We start from the raw sequence: 17,500 nt of genomic DNA on the forward strand, positions 1-17,500 counted from the left end.
AAAACTAACCGCTTGTTTCATTCCTGTAAATCAGTTATAGTCTTCTTCGTCAACAGCCGCTTTTGCCCCCTGCTGGTGAGGACGACTAGCAGATATGGAGATTATCAATCGGCAATCTACTGATATTCCTGCCGTTGGCTATGTCAAATTTTGAATTTTCTGTCGAATTTGAACCACTGAATTTGTGGAAGTGAATTTGTAAGGTGAAATAAAATGGACTGAAAATTGCCTGTTGAATATTATAGTTTGTATTTTAAACAGAATTAACATTTTGGAAGTGAAATCTAAAGAGTGAATATGAATTGATGAAAATATGTGTGAAATGTTTTGAATTGAATTATTCACATCTTAAATTTTCAACCATGTTGAATTTCAGCCCATACAAATGCAAGCCCTAAAAATACAATGCATAAAAATGCAAACACAGCTAATGCAATGCATATTTTTTTCAATTAGTGCAATTCTTTTTTTTGTTTAAAAACATTTGTCATTATTTTACTTTCATAGATGTCTCTTCGATAACTGACCGGTGTGTGAAACTCTTGGAGGTATTTTAAAGAGTCTATGCCACGAACCTGTTGATCCTGATGAGCTGATTCTCAGTTGTAAACATGATGGCGTTCTTCTTCCATGAGGGGGTTTGGCTCCACAGCGGCTGTTTCACTTCTATGTGGCTAAAATATGGTTACATAGGTACAAGCACAGACAGGGCTCTCTGTGTGTGTGTGTGTATGTATCTATCTATATCTATATCTATATCTATATCTATATCTATATCTATCTGTCTGTCTGTCCGTCTATCTATCTATCCATATATCTATCTATCTATATCTGTGTGCTTCATTTTCCTGAAATCTCTCCATATGCTGTGCAATACTTAGATTTTTGACAAAACGTTCAGATCAAAGCACAGATTATATTTCTGAAACCTTTTAAATAAATTATTCCTTTCCAGGGACTTTCTGTATTCTGAGTTTAAATAAAACACACACTGACAGAAAACAAACGAGAAGAATCCGAGTCTCAGAAATAAAATACAGATTTAATTTCATAGCGCTTTTCATTTGATCAAGCTTTTAGTTGATTAGAAAACCTTTTTCTCTTCAATAAAAAATTAGTGTAAATATGAAGCTGCAAGTCTGAGAACTTTCAATTTTTATGAAGGAAATGGAAGGAAAATGATTGACAAAGAAACAAACATGATGTCATTGGATGCAAACTGCAAACAACCAATCAGCTTTTAGCAGACCCAAACATCAGAACGGTGTCGATAAAAGACAATAATAAAACAACAATATATACAGAGAAAGACACTGTTGTAATTATATTCCCATAATGCCTTGCAGTGTAGTCGTCACGTGTGTTGTTGAGGAGCCACACTGGCTTTCTTAAAGTTCAGGAAGTTACGTTTCTTCTTGCGTGAGCGAGTGTTTGGTGTTTGCAGCTGCGCTGAAGGAGGAACACAGCGGAAAACAAACAGGCGTTCTGAGGAAACGAGGCTGTGGTAAGCCACGCCCACAGGCCACGCCCCCTCATTATAATCCATCACGACACTGTCCTGAGCCACGCCCACAGGCCACGCCCCCTCATTACCATCCCTCACGGTACTGTCCTGAGCCACGCCCACAGGCCACTCCTCCTCCTCATTCCTCATGGAGACAAGACTGTGTTTAGCCACGCCCACAGGCCACTCCTCCTCCTCATTCCTCATGGAGACAAGACTGTGTTTAGCCACGTCTACAGGCCACTCCTCCTCCTCATTCCTCATGGAAACAAGACTGTGTTTAGCCACGTCTACAGGCCACGCCCCCTCATTATCCCTCGTCCTGTGGCCCGCCTCCGGCTCAGCCTCCTCCAGTTCCGGCACGGGAATATTTCGTAAGCGACGGCGTCTCCTGCGAGTCTCATGAACGTCTCCAGAACCGCCACACAAAAGCTTGTCAAGGAGCTTCTGACGCTTCTTTAGCAACCTGAACAACACAACACCAACACACTTAAACAACACCGACACACTTACACAACACCAACACACTTAAACAACACCGACACACTAGCACAATACCGACACACTTACAGAATACCGACACACTTACACAACACCGACACACATACACAATACCAGCACACATACACAACACACTTACACAACACCGACACACTTACACAACACCAACACACTTAAACAACACCGACACACTTACACAACACCAACACACTTAAACAACACCGACACACTAGCACAATACCGACACACTTACACAACACCGACACACTTAAACAACACCGACACACTAGCACAATACCGACACACTTACAGAATACCGACACACTTACACAACACCGACACACTTACACAATACCAGCACACATACACAACACACTTACACAACACCGACACACTTACACAACACCGACACTAACACAACACCGACACTTACACAACACCGACACACTTACACAACACACTTACACAACACCGACACTAACACAACACCGACACTTACACAACACCGACACTAACACAACACCGACACTTACACAACACCGACACTTACTCAACACCAACACACTTACACAACACCAACACACTTACACAACACACTTACACAACACCGACACACTTACACAACACCAACATACTTACACAACACCAACACACTTACACAACACCGACACACTTACACAATACCAACACACTTAACCAACTCCAAAACACTTACACAACACTGACACACTTATACAACACCGACACACTAACACAATACCAACACACTTACACAACACATTTACACAACACCGACACACTTACACAATACCAACACACTTAACCAACTCCAAAACACTTACACAACACTGACACACTTAAACAACACCGACACACTTACACAATACCAACACACTTAACCAACTCCAAAACACTTACACAACACTGACACACTTATACAACACCGACACACTTACACAATACCAACACACTTACACAACACATTTACACAACACCGACACACTTACACAATACCAACACACTTAACCAACTCCAAAACACTTACACAACACTGACACACTTAAACAACACCGACACACTTGCACAATACCGACACACTTACAGAATACCGACACACTTACACAACACCGACACACTTACACAATACCAGCACACATACACAACACACTTACACAACACCGACACACTTACACAACACCGACACACTTACACAACACACTTACACAACACCGACACTAACACAACACCGACACTTACACAACACCGACACTTACTCAACACCAACACACTTACACAACACCCAACACACTTACACAACACACTTACACAACACCGACACTTACACAACACACTTACACAACACCGACACTTACACAACACACTTACACAACACCGACACACTTACAGAATACCGACACACTTACACAACACCGACACTTACACAACACGACACACATACACAACACACTTACACAACACCGACACACTTACACAACACCGACACACTTACACAACACACTTACACAACACCGACACTTACACAACACCGACACTTACTCAACACCAACACACTTACACAACACCAACACACTTACACAACACACTTACACAACACCTACACACTTACACAATACCAACATACTTACACAACACCAACACACTTACACAACACCAACACACTTACATCACACCGACACACTTACACAACACCAACATACTTACATAACACCAACACACTTACATCACACCGACACACTTACATCACACCAACACACTTTGTGCTTCACTCGTCATAATATTCATGCAAAACAGCATTCACACACACATACACACACACACACACACAGCTGTGTTTCGCGGGTCAAGTTTACCGACACAGCCCTAAATAACGTCAAAGCAACGCAGCTGAACCCAGAGCACGAGCTCGTCAGATGTGCGCTCTACACCCAGAACACTTTAGGCTAAGAAGAAGAAAATATATTTAAGTATAACGAGTTTGGGTTCCTTTAGGAAATATAACATAATTGCAACATTAGAGTATTGTATTTCGCCAGATTTGATCGTGTAAACATAATCAAGCGCAAATGAGAACCGCTTTGAGGAGGATGATCGTGCGAACAAACAACAGCCGAAAGTTCTAATCCCAAAATTGAAAATCGAAAACCGAACGAACGTTAGATTGTAACAGTGTGTTCATCTCTGACTGACCGTTCTCTCTCTCGCTCTGTGTGTTGAGGAGAGGAAGAGTTCCTGCTCAGCAGCTCCAGCCTCAGTCTGTCCACGAGAGCCACGCCCCCCGATCCTGGCCTACACACACACACACACACACACACTTTATTCTGCTGCGCTTCATTCAGTACAGAGGGTTTCAAAGCAGCTGCACAGGGATAAACTGGAGAATATTCAGTGATGCAAACTGTGTGTTAGTGTGTGTGTGTGTGTGTGTTACCCTGCTCCGGGTCCCAGTGTGTGTGTGAGTGACAGCAGTTCTCCTTCAGGTACTGTAGGCAGCAGGAGTCTCAGGAGTGTGTGTAGATCAGGATCAGTTATCAGAGCCTGTTTGACCAGCGCTGATGTAAACGCCACATCCTGACACACACACACACACACACACACACACACACACACACACACACACACACACACACACACACACACACACACAACACACACATATTTAAATCTATAATCAATTATAGGAAACAGCATTTAAGGCATTTCATAACATTAAATTTCACAAATCTGCTACTGTTAAAATAAATATATTATTTCCATATTAACAAACACTGCTTCCCAAAGATGAAAATGTCAATCAACAGAAAGAGTTGTGGATTCAGTCGTTATTATGGAAAAACTTAAACACAGCAAAATGTAAAAAAAAAAAAAAAAAGATGTGATTTTGTGAAATAAGTGCATAGATTCAACTACTACACACACACACACACTCTCTCACACACTCACTCACTCACTCACACACACACACACACACACACACACACACAAACACACACACACACACACACTCACACACACTCACACACACACACCTGCTCACAGTAGGCCTGAAGTCTCTTCAGCTGCAGTTTCTCTCTGTGATGTTCGAGTGTCTGATTCCTCCTCAACTCCCTGAAATCATCAAATCAGACAATTCACTGTTTTTTATAAATGATTTATGGGTGCACATCATCATTATTGTGTTAATAATCCTGAATCAGAATCAGTTCCTCTTTTCTGATGATGTGGGCGGGGCAACCTGTCACTCACATGAGATCAGCCAATAGCAAACCACAACCATCCAACCATCCAATCAATTCCCCACAGACAAACTCAAGCCCCGCCCACGTGTTCTCAATCCAGAAGCGTTTCTCTCGATATACGACACAATAGAGGAGAAAAAACGAGCGCATTTCACTATAAATACCGGAGTAAAACGGATCTCAGTCTGACCAGATACTCTTACTTTTAACTTGTAAGTCTAGTCTCAGTTTAGTCACGCGACTCCAGACAGCAGTGACTGACACCTGTCAATCAAGTGCAGAACTATTAATAACCCTCTCATAAACCTTCCCGACAGAAGGATATTCTTACCCTGTGAGTGACGGATCACAGCGACACACACATACACACACACACAGACTCTCGTCTGGTGTGTGTGTGTGTGTGTGAGAGAGAGTGTGTGTGTGAGAGAGTGTGTTTGTGTGTGTGTGTGTGTGTGTGTGTGTGTGTGTATGTGTGTGTGTGAATGTGTGTGTGTGTGAGTGGCACCTGTCAGTCAAGCGCTGCAGCTGCTGTCTCTTGAACAGCGCCTCCTGCAGGAGAACAGAGACTCCAGCGTCAGCGTTCACTGTAAACACGCCCTCTTCATCATCATCATCATCTGAGCCCCGCCCCTCTGCTGACTCCTCCCACAGCCCCTCCTCCTGTTGAAGCCGGAGCTCCGCCTCCTCCAGAGCCTGGACAGTGACAGATACTCGTCAAAACCTCATAATTCACCATCACATGACCTTTCACCTGCCTGTCAACATGTTCTCATGGTGATATTACTGTGATATTACTGTGATATTACTGCGATACTACTGTGATATTACTGTGATATTACTGTGATACTACTGGGATATTACTGTGATATTACTGTGATACTACTGTGATACTACTGTGATATTACTGTGATATTACTGCGATACTACTGTGATATTACTGTGATATTACTGCGATATTACTGTGATATTACTGCGATATTACTGCGATACTACTGCGATACTACTGCGATATTACTGCGATACTACTGCGATATTACTGCGATACTACTGTGATATTACTGTGATATTACTGTGATACTACTGTGATATCACTGTGATATTACTGCAATACTACTGTAATATTACTGTGATATTACTGTGATATTACTGTGATATTACTGCGATACTACTGTGATATTACTGTGATATTACTGTGATACTACTGTGATATTACTGTGATATTACTGCGATACTACTGTGATATTACTGCGATATTACTGCGATATTACTGCGATACTACTGCGATATTACTGCGATACTACTGCGATATTACTGCGATATTACTGCGATACTACTGTGATATTACTGTGATATTACTGCGATATTACTGCGATATTACTATGATATTACTGTCATACTACTGTGATATTACTGCGATACTACTGTAATATTACTGTGATATTACTGTGATACTACTGTGATATCAATGTGATATTACTGCGATACTACTGTGATATTACTGTGATATTACTGCGATATTACTGCGATATTACTGCGATACTACTGCGATATAACTGCAATACTACTGTGATATTACTGTGATATTACTGTGATATTACTGCGATACTACTGTGATATTACTGTGATATTACTGCGATATTACTGCGATGCTACTGCGATATTACTGCGATATTACTGTGATATTACTGTGATACTACTGTGATATTACTGTGATATTACTGTGATACTACTGTGATATTACTGCGATACTACTGTGATATTACTGTGATATTACTGCGATGCTACTGCGATACTACTGTGATATTACTGTGATATCACTGTGATATTACTGCGATATTACTGCGATATTACTGCGGTATTACTGTGATACTACTGTGATATTACTGTCATACTACTGCGATATTACTGTCATACTACTGCGATATTACTGTGATATTACTGCGATACTACTGCGATTTTACTGTGATACTACTGCGATATTACTGTGATATTACTGCGATATTACTGCGATACTACTGCGATATTACTGTGATATTACTGCGATGCTACTGCGATACTACTGTGATATTACTGTGATATCACTGTGATATTACTGCGATATTACTGCGATATTACTGCGATACTACTGCGATATTACTGCGATACTACTGCGATATTACTGCGATGTTACTGTGATATTACTGTGATACTACTGTGATATTACTGCGATACTACTGCGATATTACTGCGATATTACTGTGATATTACTGCGATACTACTGCGATATTACTGCGATATTACTGTGATATTACTGTGATACTACTGCGATATTACTGTGATATTACTGTGACACTACTGCAATATTAGTGCGATGTTACTGTGTGTACTGTGTGTGTGTGTGCGTGTGTGTGTGTGCGTGTGTGTGTGTGCGTGTGCGTGTGTGTATCTCACCTGGCGGTGTGTGTGTATGGCGTGTGTGATGTCACAGTGCAGTTCTACAGTGATGAGTGTCTGTAGTTTCAGCAGGGCTGTGTGTGTGTGTGTGCGTGTGCGTGTGTGTATCTCACCTGGCGGTGTGTGTGTATGGCGTGTGTGATGTCACAGTGCAGTTCTACAGTGATGAGTGTCTGTAGTTTCAGCAGGGCTGTGTGTGTGTGTGTGCGTGTGTGTGTGTGTGTATATCACCTGGCGGTGTGTGTGTATGGCGTGTGTGATGTCACAGTGCAGTTCTACAGTGATGAGTGTCTGTAGTTTCAGCAGGGCTGTGTGTGTGTGTGTGCGTGTGTGTGTGTGTGTATATCACCTGGCGGTGTGTGTGTATGGCGTGTGTGATGTCACAGTGCAGTTCTACAGTGATGAGTGTCTTTAGTTTCAGCAGGGCTGTGTGTGTGTGTGTGTGCGAGTGTGTGTGTATCTCACCTGGCGGTGTGTGTGTATGGCGTGTGTGATGTCACAGTGCAGTTCTACAGTGATGAGTGTCTGTAGTTTCAGCAGGGCTGTGTGTGTGTGTGTGCGTGTGTGTGTGTATCTCACCTGGCGGTGTGTGTGTATGGCGTGTGTGATGTCACAGTGCAGTTCTACAGTGATGGGTGTCTTTAGTTTCAGCAGGGCTGTGTGTGTGTGTGTGCGTGTGTGTGTGTATCTCACCTGGCGGTGTGTGTGTATGGCGTGTGTGATGTCACAGTGCAGTTCTGCAGTGATGAGTGTCTGTAGTTTCAGCAGGGCTGTGTGTGTCTCCGTCACTCTGGTTTTCTTCTCCGCTTGTTCCCACTGCAGCGACGCCACAAACACGGCCACACACTCCTGACACACACTCAGCTGCTGTTCCTGGAACACACACGCCTCCTGCCACACACACACACACACACACACACACACACACACACACACACACAAACACAGGTGTTTCATTCATCTGCAGCTGTTAAAGTAGTTCACTTTAAAATTAAATTTACTCACCCTCAACTCATCCTAGGTGTATATGACATTCTTCTTTCAGACGAATACAATCACAGTTATATAAAGCTTGGAAGAGCCAGGACATTTTTTAATATAACTCTGATTGTATTCGTCTGAAAGAATAAAGTCATACACACCTAGGATGAGTTGAGGGAGAGTAAATCATTGGGTAATTTTCATTTGAAAGTGAACTATCCCTTTAAGCATGTCGAGTGATCGTGTGATCTCAGTGCTGGTCTCTCTCACCCTCTGCAGTGTGTCGCTGTGTGTGTCGCTGTGTGTGTCGCTGTATGTGTCGCTGCGCAGCTGTCGCAGTCTCTCCTGCAGGCGCCGCTGGAAACACTGCAGCTCTGTGACCTCTGATGACCTCTGCAGCTGCGGGTCAGAGGAAACACATCACACACACACTGCAAAAATCATCTTCTTCCTCAGTGTTTCTGTCTCGTTTTCCAGCACAAATATCTAAACATTCTTAAATCATGATTAATTTTCTGGAGAAGCAGGATCAAGAACACTGTGTCGTACGACGCTCACCTGTGTCTCTGAGCCTGCAGGGGTCACGCCGGGGTCATCGAGGGTCACGCCGGGGTCACCGAGCCGCTCAAGCTCACAGATGGTGTGATGCAACACGAGACATCGATCCAAACGACACGCGGCCTTCACACACTCCAGCTGCAGACGCACACGCTGCTCATGCGAGAGAGAGCGCTGAGACGCACACAAAGCACTGACACACACACACACACACACACTAATCAGATACACTGATTCTGCCTTTATCACATTCTACAAAACACAACGACACCCGACGCTCGACTAGAACAACAGCAGATGTGTTTCATCATACGGCTTCACTTCCATTTGCACTTGATCTGTTTGCATCTTTGATCACCTGTGCTGTATGAGTATTAATGAAGTGTAGTGTGTTAGTAACCTGCAGTATTGTCTGAAGAGTGAGATTAATGAGTATTAATGAAGTGTAGTGTGTTAGTAACCTGCAGTATTGTCTGAAGAGTGAGATTAATGAGTATTAATGATGTGTAGTGTGTTAGTAACCTGCAGTATTGTCTGAAGAGTGAGATTAATGAGTATTAATGAAGTGTAGTGTGTAAGTAACCTGCAATATTATCTGAAGGGTGAGATTCATGAGTATTAATGAAGTGTAGTGTGTTAGTAACCTGCAGTATTATCTGAAGAGTGAGATAAATGAGTATTAATGAAGTGTAGTGTGTTAGTAACCTGCAGTATTATCTGAAGAGTGAGATTAATGAGTATTAATGAGGTGTAGTGTGTTAGTAACCTGCAGTATTGTCTGAAGAGTGAGATTAATGAAGTGTAGTGTGTTAGTAACCTGCAGTATTGTATAAAGAGTGAGATTAATGAGTATTAATGAAGTGTAGTGTGTTAGTAACCTGCAGTATTGTCTGAAGAGTGAGATTCATGAGTATTAATGAAGTGTAGTGTGTTAGTAACCTGCAGTATTCTCTGAAGAGTGAGATTAATGAGTATTAATGAAGTGTAGTGTGTTAGTAACCTGCAGTATTTTCTGAAGAGTGAGATTATTTAGTATTAATGAAGTGTAGTGTGTTAGTAACCTGCAGTATTGTCTGAAGGCATCTCTGGAGCGTGTCTGGTCCTGTAGCTCCTGCTGATGCTGCTGTCTGATGAGGCCCTGAGTGGATCTGAGCTCTCGGGCCGCCGCTTGACCCCGCCTCTGCAGACTCTCCTGAACCATCTGCGTCTGCGAACGAGCCTTCAGCTGCGCCTGCGCCGTCTGCAGCACACACACACTCACCTGCACAAAACACAGTGACAATCGGAGTAAATTAATTCCGATTGATGAATCTGAATGTAGTGTATACATGAACGCTAAACGTGATCGCATTAATGTGCGAGTTTATATGTCACAAGCTTTACATTTCTTTTCTTTTTTGTCATGCGCACACTGCACACATATACAGAGTTTCCCGCTGTTATCTAACGAGAATCTAACTATTCTCCTACATTGATTCTTTATTTGTTTTAAACAGCAGACTTGATATTTATCTATTTTCGGTCATAATTAGGAGATAATGAGCGTATGAACTGTTGTGCCGCTGCTTATATTGATCACACAGTAAAAATGCCCAAAACGGTTGTGTGTCGGAGAGTGTGAAGCGAGCACAGGTGGCCGTCGTCCTGCTCCACTTCACACACGCAGAGAAGGCAGGATTATAGGAGGAGGAGACACTCGTTTATACCACACTTTATTCAACAGGAAGAACAGCTCGTTCAGCACGTCATACGCCATTACGCTAATTCTACACCATTACGCTATTTCTACGTCATTACGCTATTTCTACGTCATTACCGCTATTTCTACGTCATTACGCTATTTCTACGTCATTACGTTATTTCTATGTCATTACGCTATTTCTACGTCATTACGTTATTTCTACGCCATTACGCTTCTTCTACATCATTACGCTATTTCTACGTCATTACGTTATTTGTACGTCATTGCGCTATTTCTACGTCATTACGCTATTTCTACGTCATTACGTTATTTCTACGTCATTACGCTATTTCTACGACATTACACTATTTCTACGTCATTACGTTATAAATTTCTTTGCCATTACGCTATTTCTACGTCATTACGTTATTTCTACGCCATTGCGCTATTTCGACGCCATTTCTGTCATTACGCTATTTCTAGGTCATTGCGTTATTTCTACGCCATTACGTTATTTCTACGTCATTACGTTATTTCTACGTCATTACGTTATTTCTACGCCATTACGCTATTTCTACATCATTACGCTATTTCTACGACATTACACTATTTCTACATCATTATGCTATTTCTACATCATTACGCTATTTCTACATTGCGCTATTCCTACATCATTACGCTATTTCTACGTCATTACGCTATTTCTACGTCATTACGCTATTTCTACGTCATTACGCTACGTCATTACGCTACGTCATTACGCTATTTCTACATCATTACGCTATTTCTACGACATTACACTATTTCTACATCATTACGCTATTTCTACATCATTATGCTATTTCTACATCATTACGCTATTTCGACATCATTACGCTATTTCTTAGTCATTGCACATGCGCAGTCCTTTCAGTTTCCGATCAAGTGTTCACATGTTCTCTCGATCGGATTAGAAAAGGAATAAACCACTCCTTTCAATCCGATCGAAATTTCATTGGGATTGAGTTTAATCGGTTCGATTACGGCGTTTACATGAAGTTTTCAGTCCGATTGAGCCGTCAATCCCATTACTAACGGATTATTTGGTTGCATGTAAATGTAGCGGATGACAGCCGCGTTCCCTCAGTCCTCACTCACCTGAAGCAGAGCAGTAGATGATCTTTAGTGTGTATCGTGTGTGAGGTGTGTGTTCTTCAGTACCTTGCGTGTTCGGGCCGCCGTCTCCTCGTCCAGGTGATTGATGAGTTCTGATAGTTCATTGTTCTGCATCATCAGCAGTTCAGTCCATTTCTGCAGGTACTGATTCACTGTGACGTCAGAGGAACCAGAGACGGCCTGCAGCTGACGCCAGTGTTCACACACCTAAACACACACACACACACACACACACACACACAGGTGAGATACACACACACACACACACATTTACTTAGCTATCTAAATGGGGAGATTCCAGAGACTTAATGGTTTTTATACTGTCCAAACTGTATATTCTGTCCCCTTACACTAATCTGACCCCTAAACATACTCATCACACACTCACACATACACACACACACACACACACACACACACACACCTTCTCTGACAGGAGCTGTCGTCTCCTCTTGATGATGTCACAGCGGATGGCTCTTCGCTCACGAGACACAGTTTCTTCAAAACTCTGTTTGATGCGTAGAATCTCCCGCTGAACATCAGAACACTCTCTGCACACACACACACACACACATGTCTGCTAAAGGGAAAATTACACAGGTATAGACACAGAAGCGCTGTATGTGGTGTGTGTGTTTGTTTGTGCATCTCACGTGTGTGTGTGTGTGTGTGTGTGTGGTTGACCTGTGTGTGTCTCTGATGCTGAAGGCTTCGCTCGTCACGGTCTGCAGACTCTGTAAACTCTTCGCCAGGAAGCGGCGCTGTGCGTGTCGCTCGGCTAGCAGTGCTCTCTGATTGGCCAGAAGGACATCAAGCCCCTCCTCCAGAACATCCTGGGGCGGAGCCACAACACATATTTAGGTGATTTGTTGGTACTGATTGTACAGCTTTAGAGATTAAACGCTATGAGTTTATTGCATAAACATTAAAATAATAACATGAACAACAACGGACAGATTTTAAACAACCTAAAAAAATATTTAATTTACAAATATGTACGTTCAAATAAATGATGGAAAATAAGCTCCCACACACACACAGCGAACACAATCACACACACTGACACACACACACACACACACACACACTCACTCACTCACACACTCACTCACAATCATGCTCACTCAAAATCACTCACACACACAGCGAACACACTCACACAATCACACACACTGACACACACACACGCACACACACACACTCACACTCACGCTCACTCAATCTCTCACACTCACTCACAATCACACTCACAATCACACTCACTCACACTCACTCACTCATACTCACTCACAATCACACTCTCTCACACTTATCCTCTCTCACAGTCATACTCTCAGACTCATACTCTCAGACTCACTCACACTCACTCACTCATACTCACTCACAATCACACTCTCTCACACTTATCCTCTCTCACAGTCATACTCTCAGACTCATACTCTCAGACTCACTCACATTCTCACACTCACTCACACTCAATCACTCACATTCACTCACTCACACTCACTCACACTCATATTCTCACACTCACTCACTCATATTCTCACACTCATACTCAATCACTCACAATCACTCACTCTCTCACACTCATACTCTCTCACACTCATATTCTCACACTCACTCACACTCATATTCACTCACTCTCTCACACTCACTCACATGCCCAATCACTCACTATCATACTCACTCACACTCATACTCAATCACTCACATTTACTCACTCACTCTCACACTCACTCACACTCATATTCTCACACTCATACTCACTCACACTCTCACACTCACTCACTCTCACACTCTCTCAACTCACTCACTCATACTAACTCACACTCACTCTATCACAATCACTCACTCATACTAACTCACACTCATACTCACACACACTCAAAATCACTCACTCATACTCACTCACTCATACTCACTCACTCACACTAACAATCATACTCACAATTACTCACACTCATTATCACTCACACTCACTCACTCTATCACACTCACTCACTCACTCACTCTATCACACTCACTCTATCACACTCACTCACTCTCTAACACTCACTCACTCTATCACACTCACTCACTCTATCACACTCACTCACTCTCATACTCTCACTCACTCTCTCACTCTCTCACACTCACTCACTCTCATTCTCTCTCACACTCACTCACTCTCTCACACTCACTCACTCTCATACTCTCACACTCACTCACTCTCTCACACTCACTCAATCTCATACTTTCTCACACTCACTCACTCTCTCACACTCACTCACTCTCTCACACTCACTCACTCTCATACTCTGTCACACTCACTCACTCTCTCACACTCACTCACTCTATCACACTCACTCACTCTCATACTCTCACACTCACTCACTCTCTCACTCTCTCACACTCACTCACTCTCATACTCTATCACACTCACTCACTCTCTCACACTCACTCACTCTCTCACACTCACTCACTCTCTCACACTCACTCACTCTATCACACTCACTCACTCTCTCACAATCACTCACTCTCTCACACTCACTCACTCTCTCACACTCACTCACTCTCTCACACTCACTCACTCTATCACACTCACTCACTCTATCACACTCACTCACTCTATCACACTCACTCACTCTATCACACTCACTCACTCTCTCACACTCACTCACTCTATAACACTCACTCACTCTCTCACACTCACTCACTCTATCACACTCACTCACTCTATCACACTCACTCACTCTATCACACTCACTCACTCTCTCACACTCACTCACTCTATCACACTCACACACTCACTCACTCTATTACACTCACTCACTCTCTCACACTCACTCACTCTATCACACTCACTCATTCTCTCACACTCACTCACTCTATCACACTCACTCACTCTATCACACTCACTCACTCTATCACACTCACTCACTCTATCACACTCACTCAGATGCACAATCACTCACTATCATACTCACTCACACTCATACTCAATCACTCACATTCACTCACTCACTCACTCTCACACTCACTCACACTCATATTCTCACACTCATACTCACTCACACTCTCACACTCACTCACTCTATCACACTCACTCACTCTATCACACTCACTCACTCTCTCACACTCACTCACTCTATCACACTCACTCACTCTCTCACACTCACTCACTCTCATACTCTCTCACACTATCACACTCACTCACTCTATCACACTCACTCACTCTCTCACACTCACTCACTCTATCACACTCACTCACTCTCTCACACTCACTCTCATACTCTCTCACACTCACTCACTCTCATACTCTCTCACCCTCACTCACTCTCTCACACTCACTCACTCTATCACACTCACTCACTCTATCACACTCACTCACTCTCATACTCTCACACTCACTCACTCTCTCACTCTCTCACACTCACTCACTCTCATACTCTCTCACACTCACTCACTCTCACACTCACTCACTCTCTCACACTCACTCACTCTCTCACACTCACTCACTCTCTCACACTCACTCACTCTCATACTCTCTCACACTCACTCTCTCACACTCACTCACTCTATCACACTAACTCACTCACTCACTCTCTCACACTCACTCACTCTCATACTCTCTCACACTCACTCACTCTCTCACACTCACTCACTCTATCACTCACTCTATCACACTCACTCACTCTCATACTCTCACACTCACTCACTCTCTCACTCTCTCATTCACTCACTCTCATACTCTCTCACACTCACTCACTCTCTCACACTCACTCACTCTCTCACACTCACTCACTCTCATACTCTCTCACACTCACTCACTCTCTCACACTCACTCACTCTATCACACTCACTCAATCTCATACTCTCACACTCACTCACTCTCTCACTCTCTCACACTCACTCACTCTCATACTCTCTCACACTCACTCACTCTCTCACACTCACTCACTCTATCACACTCACTCACTCTCTCACACTCACTCACTCTCTCACACTCACTCACTCTCTCACACTCACTCACTCTCTCACACTCACTCACTCTATCACACTCACTCACTCTATCACACTCACTCACTCTCACACTCACTCACTCTATCACACTCACTCACTCTCTCACACTCACTCACTCTATCACACTCACTCACTCTATCACGCTCACTCAGTCTCTCACACTCACTCACTCTATCACACTCACTCACTCTCTCACACTCACTCACTCTATCACACTCACTCTATCACACTCACTCACTCTATCACACTCACTCACTCTCTCACAATCACTCACTCTCTCACACTCACTCACTCACTCTATCACACTCACTCACTCTCTCACACTCACTCACTCTATCACACTCACTCACTCTATCACACTCACTCACTCTCTCACACTCACTCACTCTATCACACTCACTCACTCTCTCACACTCACTCACTCTATCACATTCACTCACTCTATCACACTCACTCACTCTCACACTCACTCACTCTCTCACACTCACTCACTCTATCACACTCACTCACTCTCTCACACTCACTCACTCTATCACACTCACTCACTCTCTCACACTCACTCACTCTCTCACACTCACTCACTCTCTCATTCTCATACTCTCACACTAATGCTCTCACTCACACTCACAGCTAACACACGAATACATTATCAGTGCAGATCATCACTCGACAGCTTTATACTCAGCGAACGAACACGCACACACACACACACACACACACACACACACACACACACACACACACACACACACACACACACACACACACACACACACACATCACCTGACAGCTGTAGTACTGCAGCAGGAGTCTGTTGGCTGAGGCTTTCTCCAGCTCTCCTGTTCTGACGGCCTCCTCCAGCTCCTCGCCCAGGATCTTGTGCAGCTCACACCGCCGGCTCAGCGTCTGCTGTCTCAGCGTCTGCGCAGACGCGTGTTCATGCCGGAGCCGTAGCCGGTTCCGCAGACGCTTCTGCTCCCGCTGATGAAGCTCCTCCAGCAGAGCCCCAACATCCTGATGATCCTTCATTGTCAAAATTATTCCAGTTCGCATGAAAACGTGAAAGCGAACAAAAATTCTGGGGTCAATTTGTAAAGAAGGACTACACGCCTGCGCACATATTCAAATGCGCATACCTATTGACTAAACACGTAATGCATGCGCACGCCGTCAACGTTTTCAGGGCTTGCGCGGAGATGATAATGTTTTCAAAAAATTTTCAGCGCTTGGCACCTTGGAACCTGTTTCAAGGTTTGCATTCTCGAGCACCAAACACTGTTGTTGTGCGAGTGAGCCGGAGCGCATTAAGGGTTTTTTGTTACAACGGTGTCGTGTTAGCGGCCCCTAAGTTAATAACTAATAATCTTTGCAACGCAATGAATCAATCAAAACTAACTTTAGCTGGACAATAACTTTATTCTAGAG

At 43.4% G+C, this 17,500-nt stretch overlaps 1 protein-coding gene across 3 annotated transcripts in view; it reads right to left on the reverse strand.

Annotated features, from left to right (window-relative positions):
• Positions 1 to 1,023: 1,023 nt before the first annotated feature.
• Positions 1,024 to 17,500, reverse strand: part of LOC143744114 (limbin-like) — a 27,492-nt gene continuing 11,015 nt past the window's right edge. The window contains exons 10-23 of one of the 3 annotated variants that reach the window (XM_077235509.1): positions 16,859 to 17,098; positions 12,758 to 12,906; positions 12,498 to 12,624; positions 12,119 to 12,280; positions 10,299 to 10,498; positions 9,238 to 9,430; positions 8,950 to 9,078; positions 8,392 to 8,589; positions 5,771 to 5,958; positions 5,053 to 5,131; positions 4,455 to 4,594; positions 4,214 to 4,312; positions 1,692 to 1,970; positions 1,024 to 1,633 (exon numbers count right to left, since the gene is read on the reverse strand). In XM_077235509.1, coding sequence (XP_077091624.1) covers positions 1,600 to 1,633; positions 1,692 to 1,970; positions 4,214 to 4,312; positions 4,455 to 4,594; positions 5,053 to 5,131; positions 5,771 to 5,958; positions 8,392 to 8,589; positions 8,950 to 9,078; positions 9,238 to 9,430; positions 10,299 to 10,498; positions 12,119 to 12,280; positions 12,498 to 12,624; positions 12,758 to 12,906; positions 16,859 to 17,098 — 2,217 coding nt within the window. In that variant the 3' untranslated portion in view covers positions 1,024 to 1,599. Of the gene's footprint in view, positions 1,971 to 4,213; positions 4,313 to 4,454; positions 4,595 to 5,052; positions 5,132 to 5,770; positions 5,959 to 8,391; positions 8,590 to 8,949; positions 9,079 to 9,237; positions 9,431 to 10,298; positions 10,499 to 12,118; positions 12,281 to 12,497; positions 12,625 to 12,726; positions 12,907 to 16,858; positions 17,099 to 17,500 lie in introns of all 3 variants that reach the window. The other 2 variants (XM_077235508.1, XM_077235507.1) reach the window with 2 other exon arrangements.

Source organism: Siphateles boraxobius, unplaced genomic scaffold (genome assembly GCF_051911475.1).
Source record: "Siphateles boraxobius isolate OS27281-9 unplaced genomic scaffold, OSU_SipBor_1 197, whole genome shotgun sequence".
In the NCBI taxonomy this organism is placed as follows: Eukaryota; Metazoa; Chordata; class Actinopteri; order Cypriniformes; family Leuciscidae; genus Siphateles; species Siphateles boraxobius.